General features: G+C 46.1%; 1 protein-coding gene and 1 long non-coding RNA gene across 2 annotated transcripts; one reads left to right on the forward strand and one right to left on the reverse strand.

The window, feature by feature from the left end:
* Positions 1–6704: 6704 nt before the first annotated feature.
* Positions 6705–10866, reverse strand: LOC131574603 (uncharacterized). Its single transcript, XR_009276546.1, has 3 exons — positions 10587–10866; positions 9654–9739; positions 6705–7516 (listed from the first exon to the last, which is right to left on the reverse strand). It is a non-coding gene; the product is annotated as an uncharacterized LOC131574603 (long non-coding RNA).
* Positions 10867–10924: 58 nt separating this feature from the next.
* ACP6 (acid phosphatase 6, lysophosphatidic) lies at positions 10925–18918 on the forward strand. The gene is made up of 10 exons (XM_058829159.1): positions 10925–11244; positions 12648–12776; positions 12867–12997; positions 13579–13655; positions 14390–14477; positions 15867–15999; positions 16782–16882; positions 18171–18266; positions 18463–18628; positions 18744–18918. The coding sequence occupies exons 1-10, from the start codon at positions 11056–11058 to the stop codon at positions 18876–18878; spliced, it is 1245 nt and encodes a 414-aa protein (XP_058685142.1). The 5' UTR covers positions 10925–11055; the 3' UTR covers positions 18879–18918.

The raw sequence follows: 18918 nt of genomic DNA on the forward strand, positions 1-18918 counted from the left end.
TCAGAATGTTAGAAGGGAATAGGTAAGAAGATGACAGCCTGCACAATCCCCCTTCAAACACTTTTCCATGAAACATCACTGAGGCCAAGGAATTAGGAAGACCCAAACCCCAAAGAACAAGAGCACTGTGTGCTCACAGGAATGAGACCACGCTTGACTGGACTGCAAATGGGCAAACTACAAAGAAGGCAGAAATTCAGAACTCAAAAAGTCAGTGTAGCATAGCAGAGAGCCTGACACACAGCAATGGCAGGTACTCCAGAGCAGCTTCCCTGCTGGCATTGCTGTCTCCTGGGAAGCCTGGGACTAACACAGCACAAGGGAGCTGCTGCTCCCAGGGGAGCTCCCTTGGGAGGCTCACAGCAGCCATGCAGCATGGACAGAAGGCTCTAAGTGCCCCTGAGGGAATCCAGCACCTCCTCCCAGCAGGGGTAACAGGAGGGGATCCTGTACAGGGCTAATGCAGGTTCTGCACATATTTGTGAATAAAGAACATTTCACTGGTTCGGGTTAGCAGCAGCACCAGAGCTATGGATAGACTGAGAATGAGGGTGGAGAGTGGCAGCTCTATAAGATACACTTTGTAGGGGGAAAAAAACTGTGACTTTGAAGTGCAAAATTAATAGCTTTGCTTTTGCCTGAAGTGTTCGTTGCTTATATGGTCTAGATGATTAAAGATCTTTCTGGAGAGCTCAGGATTTGTAATACCATACATATATAACTTTGTCATGAAAATCTGATGACAGAAAAAGAAAGAGGATCAAATCAGTTTGTAAGACTCACTGTAGCCAAATAATGCAGAAATGCTCCATTTTTCCTCCAGTGAACACTGGTTCACATTTTTAAAAATGAATTTGCTGAGGCCACATTCACATACCACCACTGGTTTCCCACAGACATTTGAGCAATTGAGTCTGACGGGCAACAGAGTTCTCAGAAAGTAAATGTCAGTCAAGGAAACCAAATTTTAAATTCATATGGGCCAATATCCACCCCAGAGGCAGCTCTGTGGAAGCTCTCTGTCCTCCAGCCCTCAGGAAGCACAAACAATATTGTGTAACCAATCTGGTGCTGTGTAGCCAATCACAAAGCAAGCAACACACCTCCAGTGGAGACTTTATGCAATAAATACTCACCAAAAGACATTTTAATGCATTTAGATTAGTAATAGAAAACACCTAAGAGAACTGTGATGTAGTGCCTGGTGGAAATGGTGGTTACAACACCAAGCCTGACAGAGTTCATGAAGAGTCTGGATAATGGTCTCAGGCAGATGGTGTGACTCCTGGTGTGTCCTGTGCAGGGCCACAGGATGGATTTGATGAGCCTGATGGGTCCCTTCCAACCCAACACATTCCATGGTTCTGTGAACACACTCCAGAACCAGCACAAAACCCACTCCCCCATCCTCTAACATGCCAGGCTTCATAGCCAACCCATTAACACAAACCCACTGGTCTCTGGGTGAATAAAAACAATCATTCCACTTACGTTGGAAAAAAAGTATTCCCTCAGAGTAAGTCAGAAAGCAAAACACAGAAAAGCTGCAATATTTACATATTCCTTCAAAATTATTCCCTGACTGAGGCTGGTAGGTCTACTACATTAAGCCAATCTCCTCCCTCGAGGTGGCTACATTTTATTAGAAGATTAGGCAGTTTTTCCTCTTTTCAATTCTGTATTATAAACTCTGTTTGGCTGGCACATGACAGGCAAGAAAAACAACCCCTGCAGCATTTGGAGGAGCCAGACCAAGTCTGCTGCAGACCCCTGCTATTTTTTGAAAGGACATCTCCACCTTCTGGGGCTGGATCACAGGAGGAAGCTGCTCAGGAATTACTCAAAATCGGGATTTATGACTCACTATTTGTCTGCAAGAGCTCCTCTTTACGATAAATTTGTTTTAGACAGGAAGGGGTAAAGCAGATGGGGCCAAGCTAGGGGTCAAAATGAACTGGTAGGGACCCATGATAGAGTTAAATTTCATGCTCTTATTGGACATGAACATAATCTTAAGAAGGCATGTCAGTGATGATCAGCCACATGACAATATAAAGAATGCAAAAGATACATCGGAAGATTTTCCTAGAAACTGGATATGGGTGTGTGGCCATGACATTTTTATCAACAGCCCCAGCAGAACCCAACACTCTCATATTCAGCTGCAAGCAGGGTTTCACTAGAAATCATGTTAACCACCAGCTCCTACCCTTAAAAGGAATCAGATTAGCAGCAAGAGGCAAGCCTGAGGTCAGAAACTTGCTGCTATTTGTTTGGGTTTTGGAGTAAATGCCGTGCCAGTTTTTCGGCCTGGGAACAAAGTTTGAGGTTGAAAAGTGCTTCTGACAGAACCAGTTTGATGTATGCCAGGCTACAAGCAAGACTTTTCAGAAACAAGTGTCCAAAATTAGCCACTGCTAAAAAATGGTGTAGTCCAGTGAAACCATCTTTTCTTTCCCACCTTGCTTTTCTTCCACTTCAGCCCAGACTCAAGAAAGCACTTAGGTACAAACACACAGCAGAAATTACCATCATCTTTGCTGCATACTCACAGAAAAATGCACTTTTTTTTCCAATTAATATTAATTTTTCACATTAAATTAAATTCATTTTTTTCAACCCCTGCAGGTCATGAGAACTCTCTTCTCACCTGTTTTTTTTTCCTCTGAAATTAAGTTTTGGGTTACTTTTTCCCTCTGTGGCCTTGTATTTTCTTAGGATATAGTTACACTTTGCTCTCCCTATTTCTAGCTTCACGAGCTTCATCTCTGACATTTCCAGAGAAATGCCAAATTTGAGGACTTTCTGAAAAGTTCATTAAAGTACTCAGTCCTAAATCAACAATAAAGACATGCATTAAATGAAAGAGAACTCTGAATAATCCTCACTGATTCCTGATGGATATCTCTGACCACTCGAACACATTACATTGAGGTACCTGGGAGCTCCAAATCATCAAAGGATGATCTTTTCCTGCCCTAGTGCACACCTGGCACTCTCCAACACTCCTCCCACACCCCAAATCAGGGCTGCCAGGTGCATTTCTAAGCAAGCAGCGAGGCCCCAGAGCACGTCCACCTCACAGCATCACACATCCACGGCATCTCAGACACACAAACAGACACAGACAGGCCTGGCTGCTCTGTGATTCCATGCAGGGCCATCTCCCATGTCACCTCCAGCATCCCTGCACCACCGACTGACCTGCAGTGGGAGTCTGCTTCTTGCTCTGTTTCACTTCCCAAGACAAAGGTGAGAGGGATTTTAATCCTGACATGGGAGTTCTTGCCAAAAGGAAAGTTTCTGACAGCTGACTGCTCTTCTAACACAAGCACTCTAACAATGAGAAGTATTATTTTAATTAACAATTGGAAAGCACAGTCTAGGGATGAGGTAATTTCTAATTACTGTGATGCGATTTCAAAAGGTCTGCACTGGTATCAACAGAACTTACTGACCCCCTCAGAAATTATTGGGTAAGGTCCTCTCCCCTACACTAAGCAAACAGCCAGACCAGTCACCCAAACACTGAAATCTACAAATCTGTGAAAAATTCACTGTGGTTGATACACTGCAGCTCATAATGGCTATTTTTTGCCCCCAGTGCTGCTGTTTGTTTCAAACCATTTAGCAATAGTCATTAGCTCCCCACTTCCAATTAGGGTAATTGAGAGTAAGAGAACAGGCAATCGAGTTTTTTACTAAGGGAGACGTGCCCCTGTCCCTTCTCTGACTCAGATGTTGACTCTGTTTACTTGCAGTCAGGCTTTACCAGGAATTTTTCCTCAAAAATGCCAAATGCATCATGAAAAATGTTGTGCTGCCTCTTTCTTAAAATCTCATCATCATTGGAAATTTTAAAACATATGTTTCTCCTCCCATATATTCTATTTATTTACGTGGGAAGGATATTAATCTACAATACCAAGACTGTTATGCTTCTGACCCTATTTTATAGCTGAAACCACAGACCCTGAAGCCCAAGAAAAACTCGTGTGTGTTAACAATCCTTAAAATTAATGCTAAAAAACATAGTCTTACGACAAAAACTATGTCAGCCATACCATTGTCTGGGATACTTCAAATTCTTCCTCTCCAGGAATCTCAGTCACCCGCATTAAATGACTCCCAATTGAGACATGAGAACTGGCAGCAGCATAAATACCCATGGAGCACTGGCTGGTACAGCTGACAGCCAGATGGGATCAGAACAGCAGCAAAAGATAACACTGAGCCTGGACAAGCAGCTCAGGCACCAGCCTGGAAACTTGGACAGAGTGCCCTCGGGTTCCTGCTCCAAGAAGTTTTATGTCTGACAACAGGCCAGCCATCTTTGGCTTTGCCTGCCTGAAATTCCCACCTGAAAAAATATAGTGGCCTCTGCCTCCCACTAAGGAGGTGCTGAGAGCCTACAGGAGTGCCATGATCCGAGATAGGCAGTAGATGTACAAGGGAATCAGAATTAAAAATCTTTGTGTCTTCAGAAAAACCGGTTGCAGGGGAAGATAAATCAGGATAAAAGTTTAAACTCTGTGTCATCAGCAACACTGCGTGTGTACCCATGCAACATGTACAAAAGCAACCCAACTATTTCCATTCTGTAATAGCAGTGTTTTCATAACCATAAGGGTCTGGAGCTGTCAGAAAAGACCTGAAGGAAATGTTGTATCTGTCATTCAAACAGCTACTAATATAGTGGGAAAAACCAGCTGAGGTCTTGCATATACAAAGCCTTCTGCATGTACTTTTGCACCTCACAGCCTTCCTGGAGAGACAGGGAATAAGTGTTATTCCCATCTGCCAAAAGATAATCTGAATTTGAATGGCCTGCTGAATGCTGCATGAGAAATTACCCTGTCTTTGATTTAGCTCAAGTTCCCAGTGCTCCCTCCACGCTCCTCACTGTGCACCAGGACCCAGTTTCAAGTTCATTACCTTGGTGTTTTGAATTAGTGCCTACTGCCTGCATACAAATGTACTGTTTGCAGCCAATATTCTAACAGCTTTCCAAACCTGGGAAAACTCTCAGAAGAGGTGCAGCTCACTCCTTCTAGCACTGTTACATGAGTCAGGTTCCTGTGTGCTGTTGTCTGCTTCGCCATGGACTCTCAGCAGCACCAGGGCACTCCATTAAATCTCCTCAAACACCATCTCTTCTGGGTGGGCACCAGGAATCATCAGGATGTGTGCAGGACTACAGCAGGGAATGGTGCAGATTAACAACTGCAACCTGCTTTGCACTGCATGGATAGGAGACACTTCCAAAGTATGGACCAGAAAATTAACAAGGGATAACTATGCATCTCTTAAAATTATCAACTGCTGCTTTGTACTGGATTTCTCTGGCTGATAGCATTTCTCTTGCTGATAGCACATAATGGCAAAACACATGTCCTTTATTTATGAATATAAAAAAATCATGGTATGTCTCATCTGTCTGCTAGTTCTTGATATGAGGAGCATTCAGCCTGTGATGCTGCAACTGGTGTCACCCCAGATGTGGAGACTGCCCAACCTCTGCCATAATTCAGCTGGTTTTATGCTTCCTCAGAGCTGGTGGTGAGGAGCTAACTGCTGTTGGCTCCCTGAAATTTTACACCATCCAGTACCTGTATCAGCCTGATATGCAAAACAGCTTCTCCATTTGACCATATGAAACACATTAAAGAGACCTGCCACACATTTGCAGTTAGGTGCTGAAAAACAAAGTGACAAGACTCAATGTCTGCTTTGAAAAAGCTCCTGTTTAGGCCAACAAGTCTGATTTCAACAAACCTGGTGGGAAAATGTAGTTTTTTAAAAGTTCCTTGGTTTTATTTTATTTTATCTTATTTTATGTTATGTTATCTTATTTTATTTTATCTTTTCCAGTGTATGAGAGCTGCAGCACCAAGAATAGAAGGATGAGTTATAAACCTTCCAAAGCAGAGATTCAGCATGGAAATTCTGACAACCATCAATGTGTGCAATGCCGCCAGGCACCACTCACAATCCACAGCATCTTTCAAACCTGTCGGGGGTTTTTATAAAGGGCTAAAAATAAATGCAGAAATGCAGCAATATACAGACACACACACATATTACTGTTTAAAAAACCAAACAGGTGGTCCTGCCAGCAGTGTAAACACAGATGACTCTTGAAAACAGCTAACAACACCCAGCTGAGCAGCCCTTCCTAGCCATGCAAGCAGCACTTTGAGAACTCTCCTTGAGTTCTCCCCAGCCAGAATCATCATGGCTCTCTGTCATGACAAGGCCTGGGTACTCCCAAGTGTCTTGATTTCCTTCACCCAATATATTCACACAATTCCACCCTCTTGACCTCCCGTGGACTATTGCCCTTCTGAAAATAACACACATGGAACAGCTGGTGGGGCCAGAAATGTCTTAAATGTAAATAGCACAAGTCCCTGTTTTCTAGCTCCCCACCACTTGATCTGACCCCTATCGTCATGTAATGAAGAGGAGAATTTACTGAAAGGGGAAAAGGACCAGGGCACTATGGACAGCCCAGAAGGATTCAAACAGCAAACAGTGAGTGGCTCCATGTTGAAATCTATCAAGTCCACTACCTGCAGGGAAACTTAAGAAGAAAATGTGAAGCAGTCCTGGAGTCTCAAAATTTATCATAAACTTGCAGAAAAAGGAAAAAAAAAAAAAAAAGAAAAAGGAAAAAAAAAATAATATAACCCAGATTTTGGTTGTCTCCTCTGCCCACCACAGGAAGAAGACTGATGTCACAAGCTGAATCACACACATAAATCCTGCATGGTCACTTCTCTCTGAGTATGAAAGCATAACAAAACAACTTTGCTAGAAGTCCACTGTAAGGATCAACATCATTTCTTTGCAGCCCTCCCCTCCTGGCTGTTTTGAAAAAAAGCAAATGTAATTTACACTTGCACCATCTCCTTTTTTATTTCATATCATCCCAAAACATTTGGTTTAATAGAAATACCCTTGGTTTAATATATATCCACAAAAAGTAAATGAGGTGATAAAGCTTAAAAGTGCCAAACAGTTAAGTGCTGCCACAAGGGAGTACATCTGCCACGGCATCGGAGCTCTGAGTCCCAGGATGCAGCATCTCGGGCACGGTGACAGCCTGGCAGCTCTCCCACCACACCTGGACTGCACAGACACAGAGTCCACCTGACATGGCTGGGAACAGCTTATCCAGCTTGCTTCTGGAGGCTCCTACTTCCCTCAGCCTTCCTGTGCAAGGGAAAAACACTCTTTCAAAGCTGAAGGGAAAACCAGCCTGCTGTTCTCCCAGAGCGGTGCATAATTGAGTCGGCATGATGCCGCAGCAGACCAAATGCAGCAGATGGCTGCAGGCATCATCCAGTTTAGGATGACAAAGTTGGAACAAAAGAAAAACAGAAGGCAGGGAATGCATCTTCTGTGCTGGGTTACTGGGCAGGGGCTGAACCTCAGCGCAGTCGGTCCGTCACCAGCACACAGCCGGGCTTCCAGCTCTCCCACTGCCACACCAACAATGACCAAATGCCCAAGCCTGGAAATGACAAAGGAAAGTGAGGAAAAGCCACATCTTCCCAAGTAAAAGAAGCAGAAAACTACCAACTGTCTGATGATCTGTTTCTAAAATACATAGAAGAAAATTTCCAAAAATCTCCTCACAATGCCAATCCTAAATACCCTGACTTCCAGGACTCTCCCACACAACCAGCAGGAACTCAGAAATTAAATTATGACCTCTAAGTATCGACACACATCATTTCATTGCTGGAAGGTAAAGCACTGATGTGAAAGCATGCAGAAAATGAGACAAGTTGCGTCAGATCTGCACAGTGTACCATGAATGGTGTCTTACAGGGAGGGCTTGGTTTGTGGTGGCATTTAGGGGTTTATTTTTGCCAATTCCACCCCAAAGGATCACAGACTTTAGGAGTGGAAACATTCCTTCCATTTCCCCAGGCGCCTTGCTCACAAAGCAGCTGGCTACAACGTTCACCACAACAGACAGACTGGAGGAGACAAGAGTGATACAGCTCCACAGGAAGCAGCACAGCACACTCAAACAATTTATAAATAAAGTCCAGCCCTTTGTGAAGGCAATACAGCTCCCATGCCCAGACTGGTTTATAACAGCCACTGTGGTCAGCAGCCCTTGCAGGACAAAGAGACATCACCATTAGCTCCAGAGATGAGAATGGAGAAAGCTCTTTTGGCTGCAGGATGCAGCAGCCTGTGATTCCAAACATGAATCCTGCACAAACTCCTGCTCATGTTGCATTTGAGATTTCAGTACCTGTGATCATTTCAAGGGACCAGAGCAAAAGCATCTTTATTGCACTCAGAAAGCCAGCCATGGGAACATTTTGGGGTAGAAGAAGTTTTTGGAAGGGTAGGAAAACACTTTGTGCTAGAGCAGAACAGCCCATACCGCACCCAGAGGTGGAGATACCCCCAAACAAGGCTGGCACACAGAGGTATCATGCTTGGCAGGAGCTGCTTGTGGCCCACTTTGAACAGTCACACCAGGCTGGTTAAGCCACCCTTCTCCAGCAGCCAGGCTCCCAGCCCAGCTGCAGCCTGTGCAGTGAAGAGCTGTGGGAGAACATTTCCAGTTCACTCTCCTCTCAAAATGCACTTGGGAAAGGAACCAAAGAAGTCGTGTCTCTTTTCTGACTCCTACCAGTCAGGGGAAATAAACCCAGCTCCCAAAGAGGCATCCAAATGCTATTTGTGCCTCTATCATACAAACATTTTATGTAAATCTCTGATTTACACCATAAACAGATAAAGATCTTTCATGGCATGACAGAATGATAGAATGGTTTGGGTTGGAAGGAGACCTTGAAGATCATCCAGTTCCAAACCTCCCCCCTCCCCATGGGCAGAGATACCTTCAACTAGACCAGGTTGCTCAGAGCCCTATCCAACCTGACCTTTATTCAGGGACAGAGTGTTCACTTAGTCCAAAAAAACAATAAAACACACAAACTCATTAGGTTAAATTGTTTCTTTAGTGGGTATTTTTTAAGCATTATTTAATTTCAATCCACCTTGTGGAACAAAAAAAATCTTATCATGCTAGTTGCCCTCACACCTTATCAAATTATCAGCCACACAGCAACTGCGTGACTTGGTCAAACTACAAAACTTACTATGACTCACTTTCCTCATCAAAAAAAGGAGGATGTAAATGCAAACTTATAAAACCAGAGTGTTCTGAGGTGTGATACATTTTTGTAGCCCTGTAAAAGGCAAATGATAGCAATGGTAGTATTTCACAAAGATAGCAATCATTACAATTTGGTTAAATTCCAACCAGGAGGAAATCTCTGCTCTGCTTTCAGAGTGGAAAGTTTCCTGAAACTTGTTTGCTCATTAGAGCTCATTACTTTCCTTCAGTGAAAAAAATTTCACCCCTGCTGGCCATTGGATTAGCCTTCTGCTCCTCGTCTGGTCACAAAAAGCAACAGAAGGGTAAAAATAACAGGTCCTTTCAAAATGTTTCTGTAAAGATGGCGCATCTTAGAATAAATTTCTACACAGTTGGACAAAGAAAAAAAAAAAACAGGGCAACACCATTTGCTAAAAAATTGACAGCCGCCTGCTATTTTGGAGATCTCTCCTCTAATTGCACGCACCTGCTGTGGTGTGGTGTACTCTAAAATATATCTCACCAGTAATGCTGCTTGGCAGCAGCCAGGGCCACACAGGAGAGACCCTGCAGTCCCAGTCTTCACAGCTTCACAGGAACTGGGGTTTTCTTCCACGGTAACATTTGAATGGAAATATGAATAAATTCACTGTGAGCCTCTCTCCCTGCTCACTTCTATCACATCACCTCTGTCTCTCTTCTGCCTTCCCTCCCTCCCCCTCTTAACTACATTTTCCTGTTCCCTCTCCCCTCAGCATTCTTGACCCCTCACTCTTGCAACACAAGATTTAGGCTTGATTCCTTCATTTGGTGTTTTTTGGCTTCTGAAGTATTTTTTTTTCCCCTTCTCTCTCTGCTCTTGTTGTGCCTCTGTGTTTCACATACTCTTTAACCTCAGAAAACTGAGGTAACCCTTTCAGAGCTGCAGGGCTTTGAGCGACACGAGGAAATGACCAAAATCCCCCCTCTGCACGTCCTGGTGTCTGTGCCAACCTCGCACCACTTGCAGCTGCTCCTCCTCTGGCCTTTGTGCAGGTCACCATCCTCTCCCTCCTTCACCCTTGCCCTGCTCCTTGAACTCCTCTGGGGACTATGACTCCAACACCTCCCAGGCAGCTCATTCCAATGTCTAATCACCCTTTCTGTGAAGAAATCCCTCTGAGTGTCCAACCTGACCCTCCCCTGGCACAGCTTGAGGCCGTGTCCTCTCATCCCATCGCTCGTTCCCTGGGAGCAGAGGCCAAGCCCCGCTGGCTACACCCTCCTTTCAGGGAGTTGCAGAGAGCAGTAAGGTGTCCCCTGAGCCTCCTGCTCCAGACTAGACACCCCCAGCTCCCTCAGTGCCTTCTCATAATCCCTGTGCTCCAGACCCTTCCCTGGACTCGCTCCAGCGCCTCAATGGCTTTTCCAAGCGAGGGGCCCAGAACCGAACCCAGCATTCGAGGTGTGGCCTCACCAGTGCCGAGTACCGAGGGACAATCCCTGCCCTGCTCCTCTGGCCACGCTATTGCTGCTCCAGGCCAGGATGCCATTGGCCTCCCGGGCACACCTGGCTCAGCGCAGTCGCTGTGACCAGCACCCCCCGGTCCTTTTCCAGGTCCTTCCAGCCACTCTTCCCCAAGCCTGGAACGCTACACGGGGTTATTGTGCACACTCGCGCCCGGCGAGTCCCACAGGGACGATAACTAAAGGAAGACGGCGAGCAGAGGCACACGAACGCCGGCGGGCTCGGCTGAGGGCCGTGCCCGGACCGGGGCGGGGGCGCCGCCGGTCCCGCCCAGCGCCGTATGGTTCTCCTGCGCGGCGCCCGCCGGGAGCCGCAGTCCGCGCCTGGTCCCCGTCCCTGCCCGGTTCCAGGCGGGGCTCCAGCAGGGAACTGCGCTTCCCATTGCTCCCCGCGGTGCGGCCGGGCCGGCGGGGCCGCCATGGGCTGGGGGGTTCGGCTGTGGGTGCTGGGCGGCCTGGCCGCCTGGACGCAGCGGCGGCGGGCGGCGGCGGCCGGGTGGGACGGCGGCGAGGGCGGGCGGCGCCAGGATCTGGAGCTGAGGCTGGTGCAGGTCGTGTTCCGGCACGGAGCTCGCACCCCGCTGCGGCCGATCCCGGGGGCAGCCCCGGTGAGCTCGGGGGAGACGGGACGGGACGGGGGTGGTGCGGGAGGTGCCCCGAGCCCGAGCCGGCGGCGTGCCCGCTGCTGAGCGCCTGCCTTGCTCCCGGCAGCCTGGTGGGTTGGCGTTTATTCCCCTTCCCGAGGCGATACCGAGAGTAATTTCCGAGGGGAAAGCGTGGGAATTTGGGAACTTGCACCCCATGCCGCACTACAGGTTTGGGTGAGAGTGGCTGGAAAGCTGCCCAGTGGAAAAAGGCCTGGGGGTGCTGCTTGACAGCGACTGAACATGAGGCAGAGTGTGCCCGGCTGGACGAGGAGGCCAGGGCATCCTGGCCTGGAGCAGGGCAGGGATCATCCCTGTCCAGTTCTGGGTCCCTCAGTTCGGGAAGGACATTGAGCGAGTCCAGAGAAAGGCCACGGACCTGGGGAAGGGTCTGGAGTACAAGTGTTAGGAGAAGCCACCGAGGGAGCTGGGGGTGTTTTGTCTGGAAAAGAGGAAGCTCAGGGGTGACCTTATCACTCTGCAACTTCTTGAAAGGGGGTTGTAGCCAGGTATGGGTCAGGCTTTTCTTTCAGCAGCAGGATGAGAGGAGACAGTCTTTAATCTGTGCCACAGGAGGTTCAGGTTGGACAATAGGAGGAATCCCTTCACAAAGAGGGGGAATAGACAGTGGAATGGGCTGCTCTGGGAGGTGTTGGGAGTCACAGTCCCTGGAGGTGTTTAAGGAAAGACTGGATGTCTTTGTGGCCTGGTTGACACAGTGGTGTTCAGTCACAGCTTGGACTTGATGATCTCAGAGGTCTTTTCCAACCTAATTAATTCTGTGATTCTTTAAAGTGGAACGATGATAGCACATTAGTGAGACAGATGACAGCAGAGGGAACAATTGCTGCAACTACAGGGAGCCCTCAGGGGCAGGATGTAGGGATGGGCATCCCGGGGCTGCTGTGCCCATGAACTTTACTCCAAGGCCAAGTTCTGCACCTCACAACAGGTGCTCAGCAAAGGTGTGGCTCCTGCCTTGGTGTTACCACAAGTGATCCAACTCCCCCAGCTGCCACCGAGGTGGCCTGGGGATCCAGCAGGGATTAGCTCAGGTAGTTTCCTACAGCAGCTTTCCGATGTGTAACAAATAGTAGCAATTGTGATTTTCTACAGATGCTTTTCCTGTAAGGGGAAGAAAGCAAGTACTGCATTTCCTGCACATCAGATCTGCAAATCCAGAGAGCAGCACTGCTCTTATTTCTCTCTGAGCTGTGTAAAGAGATCCCTTTGTCTCCATGTTGTATTGTTGGCAAGGCAGCACACTGTAATACTCCAGCATTAGTTTAATGCTCTTAGAAGTCCTTGGTTTAATGCCCTTGAAAGTTTTCCACTGAAACACTGTTTGTTTGTTTGTTTTGAAACAGGTGGAATGGCATCCCACTCTTTTAGATGTACCTGCTAAGACTAAGTTTGATTACGTGGTCACAGACCTAAATGGAGGACCTCAACCCCCCTCACCCTTGGATGAGGAATACAAAAAGACTGTATTTAAGGTGAGGTTGTATTTCTTGGTGGGTTCCTCTTTCATCTGAAGACTTTATTTCCATGATCCATTGGAGACCTCTCCTTTTCTTTGCTCTTAGGGTGGTGTAGTCGCAGGACAGCTGACAAAAGTGGGGATGCAGCAGACATTTGCCCTGGGGGAGAGGCTGAGGAGAAACTATGTGGAAGAAGTCAAGTTTCTTTCACCAACATTTAAGCCTGCTGAGGTCTTGTGAGTCTCCCAGTTCCCTCCTGGACCTTCCCTTTCTTCCTGCTTCTTAACAAGTAGCCTTGTGCTAGGGGAACTCTGGCTAGCATAGCCTTCTCCACCCCACAGCAAACTGCCTGACCTCTGGGCCTTCATCTTTGCTCAGGAGTCCTGAGAGTGATGCCAGGGACAGATTCATCTCACCTAGGCTGAGCCATTGGCAATGCTGTTACTCACTTTTGTGGTGAGCAAAGAGAAATAGGCGTTTCTGGAGCACACTTCAACTCACTGTAAACAGCTGAAATTCAGTAAGATGAAGCAACCCCTGCTGCTCACATCAGTAATGCTGAGAGCATCTGGCTTAGGATGAGATAAAAAAATCACACCAGTTTGTTATCTCCACTATCTCTGACGTGCAGTTAAAGGGCAGTTCAGATTATAGGTGTCTGCCTAAGATATCTGTAGTGACAAAAGATGAGTCTCACCACAGATTTCTAAAGCCATGATGGAAGCAGAATTCTCAGGTCCAGCAAGACCTCCCCAGCTGCAGCCATGTTATCATGAAGGAGAAAGTTCTCCCTCACAAACTGCTTTCTCTCTTTCAGCATCCGTTCCACTAATATTTTCCGGAATCTGGAGTCCACACGGTGCCTGCTAGCTGGGCTGTACCAACAGCAGAAAGGTTGGGGAGACTTCTGAATAGTGCTTTTCCTTGCTTAGTCTTCCCTAGATGCACATGCCTTCTGCACCCTAACTCTCTCAGGCTTCTAGTAGTTACTTCTTCCTTGGCTCTGCACTTGGCTCCCTTCCCCAGTTCTCCTGGTCCTGTAGATTCTTTACCAGCTTGTCACTTGTTCCCTCTCTTTGCATCTTTCTGCTGTTCTTTCAGACCTGCTAGGGAGGTTAGTGTTAATCCTCTTAAAAATCAAGATGGCAAAAAGTTCACACATCTGCAAAAGGTTTCTCAGGGAAACACAAATATCTTGGATACAAGTTCAGTACCTGGAGTAACTTTCACCTGTATCTGCAGTTGGTAACTCCTTGTATGTTCTAAAAATATGCTCTGCATTTTAAATATCTCACATTTTCTCCTTCCATATTCAGTTCCACAAACAAGTAGAAGTGACTTGCCAGAGCTCCTTACACTTCATGACACAGACACTAATTTTTGGCACTAAGAAAAACGAACACACAAGTGGGAACACCTTTACAAGGTGCACAGCAGGCATCCCTGTGGAAATAAATGCACAGAAACAAGTACAGTGGCTCGTGTTGCAGGTGACAGCTCAGGGGAAATTGCTAGTTGATAACACTGGACTCGAGCACAAAGACTGGCAGTGATTATAAAGCAGTCTAAAGAAATTCAAGAAACACAGATGCACTACTGATCACAGAAACTTCCTTCTTGTTCCACAGGACCTGTTGTCATTGTCACTGATGAAGCAAGCTCCGAAATGCTCCACCCCAATTACCAAAACTGCCCGCGCCTGAAATACTTGACCAGGTAATTGCCAGCAATATCTCCCTGTATGATTTCAGTGCCCTTCTGTTTCAGCAGTAGTAATTTAAAACAGCACAATTTCTTCCCATTTCCCAATTTCTTTCCTTACCACTTAACTGTTCTTTGGGAATGGTCAACTAGTTGTATAAAATACTTGGTAAGTGGAATTACACACCAGGCAGTAGCAGCAGAAGAAAACAGAGACTTTTCCTCGAAAGACCTGTTTAATTTAGTCTGTGTCTAGCAAACACTCATTACTAGCTAATGTACAGCCAGTCTGTGGCATTGCTGCAGGGCAGAATTAATGTCATCTACATCCTTTAACAAGCCTTTCAAGTGTGAACATATTGGGCCTCCTTTTTATATTCAGCTTCTGGTTTGGGGGTTATTTCAACATTCTCATCACATTCATACCTTGAAGAAACTGAAATATACTCAGCCATGACACATTTAATGAAGATTAATAAAGTGAAATAAGGAAGATCCTAACACTCATGTTTGCGGAGTCAAGTACTCCAAAATGCTTGTGCAAGGTTTGGGCACAGGGTGGAAAATGAAAAAGAAAGGCAGATATATTACAGTTTGGCTAGACTGTACATTAGCATATTTTTGTCCAAAATTCAAGAGCTGTCAGACTTCACTTGCAAGAGCTCATGTGCAATGTTTGACTCTGCAGGCAAAGGATTGGTCTAGACAGTGGTAATGTGACAGCCCCTAGAAGCAGCAGCCTCCTGTCCAAAAAAATGAGTAAACTGCAGGGTCTGCTTCTCCCTGCCCTCCCCTCTGCCCACCAACTGCACCTTTTGTGACCATACCAAGGTAGACTTTTTGAGCTGCACAAAGCACTGCCTCAGCTTGCAGGCATGGCCAGCATGGATATTCTCAGCTAAACTTTTTTAAATAAAATTTAAAGCAGCATAAAGATGCAAATGGCTTCTAACAAAGCAAAAGGTGGATTTGAGCTACAAGCAAGTATCTAGGTGTTTCCCATTTCCCACACCATACAGCAATCAGTTCAAAGCTTCTGCCCTTTCTTCTTTCATGAGGCAGTTAAAGGCTACTCCCTGAAGATATAGACCTGTACTATTCCAGTATGACCAGATCTGTTAGCTGATGCACAGCCCTTGCTTATGGGAAGCACTTCTGGGATGTTCACATCTCATCTTAATTTTTTGTCCTGCCTTTGTGAGAGCAGAGAGTCAGCTCTGATCCTTGAAATCTCAATACAGCATCGGTCCTTTCTGCAGCTCAGACTCCCAACATCAGGAACCCCTCAGTACCTCTCTTCTACCCCTCACTGATGTGGGACAACTCCACTGGGCTGGGTGATGAGAAAAACAAAAGATAGAAAGTCTGGTATGTGAAATTTTTTTTTTCTTAATTCCTTTGCAGGAATAGGTTAGAGAATGCTAGGCAGCAGCCAGGTATCTCTGATGACTTGAAAAAAATTAAGAAGAGGATGGGTATTGATGGTGATGAGTCTTTGGATTTTTTTGTCCTCCTCGATAACATTTTTGCTGAACAGGTAAGATGAGCTGTTCTGTTGCACTGTCACAGAAAGAAACATCCCCTTGCCTTGCACATGGAGGAAATCACTGCCAAAACCCACAGATACTAATGTGCACTCCAGTACCTTTCTATGCAACCCAGAATACTTAGAGAAATAGCATGGCCTTTTGAAAAAGCAAGATGTGGTGTCAGCCTTGCTGTAGAATGGATGAAGACTTGTCTCCAGTGTTTTTGTTCTTACCTTGAAACCCAGTATTTCTTTCAAGTGTAGAGCTAAGAGAAGCATTGGGCCTTGCTTACCCATTACAAAATGCTTTCCCTTTTTTGGCACTCAGCACCCAATAGTCATCTTAATCCCAGTCCCAGCACACTAGCTGTGAGCCAGACTGCTTCTGCTACTGAAAGGAAGCTGGACGCATTTCTACCCCTCCTTAGGACCTCTTTTTTGCTGGAGCTAATTATAACTGGTCTGTAGGCTGAATGGCCCAACGTATTACACTCCCCATAGAATTGGATCCTGAAGAACAAGCATTCATCTTTTTGGTACACAAAGCAAGTTTGTGTGTTTAAAACCATCCTAAAAATCCTCACATGAATATCATAGTCCTTCTGGTACACAGAGCAAGACTATTTGTTTAAAACCATCCTAGATATCCTCACATGAGTGTTGTAGTACAATACTGTAGTACAAATGCTGTGACATGAGCAGCTGTTTTGTGTGGGCAGTCATCCACTTGTCTTCAGGCTGGGTTCAGAAAGGGTCAAACCTTACCACTCTGCTGCATATCCCCCTTCCAGGTGCACAATTTGCCAAGCTGCCCTGTGCTCAAGAGCTTCCAGCAGACAGTGGAGCGCCGAGCTGTTGACTCCATGCTTTTCCTTCTGGAAGACAGTTCCAGGTGATTGCCTGTGTCCATGCCTCTGCCCTCAGGGGCTGTCTTACCTGGGGTGGATGTGCTAAACCAGCTTACTTCAGCAGACAAAAATGCTTTCCCATCTGCTGCATTCCCCCATCAGAGCCCACTCTTAAGGTTTGTGCCTCAGCCGTCTCACTGTAAAATTCAGTGCCTTGAGTCAGTACTGTGAGCTGGGAAAAAGGACTGCACACTGAAGAGACCAGGATGTGGGCTTGCATCCTGTTTTGTTGATCCTCACAGAGAGAGAGGGTGGTCTCCCAGGAGCAGCAGTAAGCCACCGAGGGAGGCAGTGAAGGCCTCAGTTGCCACAGGGGTTTAAGTGAACCAGTGGCAAAAACAAAAGAAGAAAAGAGGAGATGCTTTGAGCCCATGCTCTGAGGCTGCCCTTGCAGTTGCACAAGTACAGTCCAAATTCCAGCCTGGGAAGCTTATCCCAGGGATGGCACCTGCACAGCTCGGCTGAGAAGTGCTGGCACTAGCGGAAAAAGTGATGCCAGGTCCTGCACACATGTAACTACTTGCAAAGAGAATCTGCTGCTACGTGCAGCTAATTGCCTCCTCCACAGTTGTTTGTAAAGGCTGGCTGAGTTGCTAGCCTAGCAGTCATTTTCCTTTTAGATTCATTTGCAGCTGCCACATTCACCAGCTCTTCTCAGGTGGTAGTACAGGACTGTCTTTTCTTTACCATGTATTAGAGAGCTCACATAGTGAAAGATTGGTTCCCACAACACGCAGGAGAGTTAGTCACACTCATCTTCCATTCCACTGATGTATTCATTAGGTAGAGGGAATTTCTTCCCACCAGATATTCTATAAAGATCATCTTTTTATTTAATAAGAGGATAAAAACTACTTTTTGAATATAGCAACCACTTTCTTGAATCCTGCCCTCCTCACCAAAGACCCCCAGCCACCTTCAGCTGCTGTTCTGCAGCAGTCATCTTCCCTAGCTGAAACCCATGCACACAAAAACCGTATCAGGGAAACAAAACAGCCTCGAGAACAATCAGAGTTTCTAGATTGCCATTTACATGGCCACACCTCATGAGAGTGCTTGTTAACACCTCTGCCCTCCTGTTCTGCAGTCACTTTAGAGTCGTGACTGCACAACAGCTGAACTAAGAACTGGCCATGTTAATTGCATTAAATAGTTCTCAACTACACTCAGTTCAGGTTATCAAATCATAAGAGAAAAGCAGATTCTCAAGTTTTCATGTATAATTGTGTGAAAGTTTTAAAACTAATAAATTTATTTCTGCTTCTTTTCTAGAGAAATCCTTCAGATGAATATTGGCCTCCTGTTCAATACCTTACAGAAGAACATCAAAGCAGCAGTAAATCCCTCAAATCCAGCTGAAAAGGCCAGGTATGGCAGAGAACTCCTCCTCTAACTGTTATAAATTCTAACTTGATGTCAGTGTGAAAAACTGGTTCAGAAAGACATTGAATGTGTGGGATAAAAAGAAGTGCTCACCTGCTGGAAAAAGCATGAGTGCTACTGCCTATCCATGGAGGAACACAGCTGATATTCCAGGTCTGTTCTTTTCCCTTTTTTTTTCCAGAAAGCTCTTCCTCTATGCTTCTCATGACTCCACTCTTATTCCTCTCCTGCTGGCACTGGGCACCTTTGATAACAAGTGGCCACCTTATGCTTCTGATGTGATCCTGGAACTTTATCAGCATCGGCGCTCCAAGGAGTGGTTTGTGCGTGTGTCTTACCGTGGAGAGGTGAGATCCCCTGGGAAGTCCCTCCTACAAATCTCGAGCTTGTGGTTTCACCATGCAGCAGAAAAAGGGCTTTGGCAGTGCACAACATCTGTGATTCTGTCTCTTTGCCTTGCAGGAGCAAGTGGTAAAAGGCTGTAAAGCAGGTCTCTGCCCACTTGAAGAATTTCTGGAAGTCCTTTCACAGTACTCGCTCACACCAAAGGAGTACAGTAACCTCTGCTCCAAAATGGACAGGAAACTAACTCTCTGACTTAAAGCTGTCTTAAATTAAAATTAGTTTATTGTCACAA

This window comes from Poecile atricapillus, chromosome 1 (assembly GCF_030490865.1).
Source record: "Poecile atricapillus isolate bPoeAtr1 chromosome 1, bPoeAtr1.hap1, whole genome shotgun sequence".
NCBI classification, from domain to species: domain Eukaryota; kingdom Metazoa; phylum Chordata; class Aves; order Passeriformes; family Paridae; genus Poecile; species Poecile atricapillus.

Coding starts and splice junctions, on each gene's coding strand:
- ACP6 (XM_058829159.1), top strand. CDS start 11,056: ATGGGCTGGGGGGTTCGGCTGTGGGTGCTGGGCGGCCTGGCCGCCTGG. Junction 12,777..12,866: donor ACAAAAAGACTGTATTTAAG/GTGAGGTTGTAT, acceptor CTTTGCTCTTAG/GGTGGTGTAGTCGCAGGACA. Junction 18,267..18,462: donor AATCCAGCTGAAAAGGCCAG/GTATGGCAGAGA, acceptor TTTTTTTTCCAG/AAAGCTCTTCCTCTATGCTT.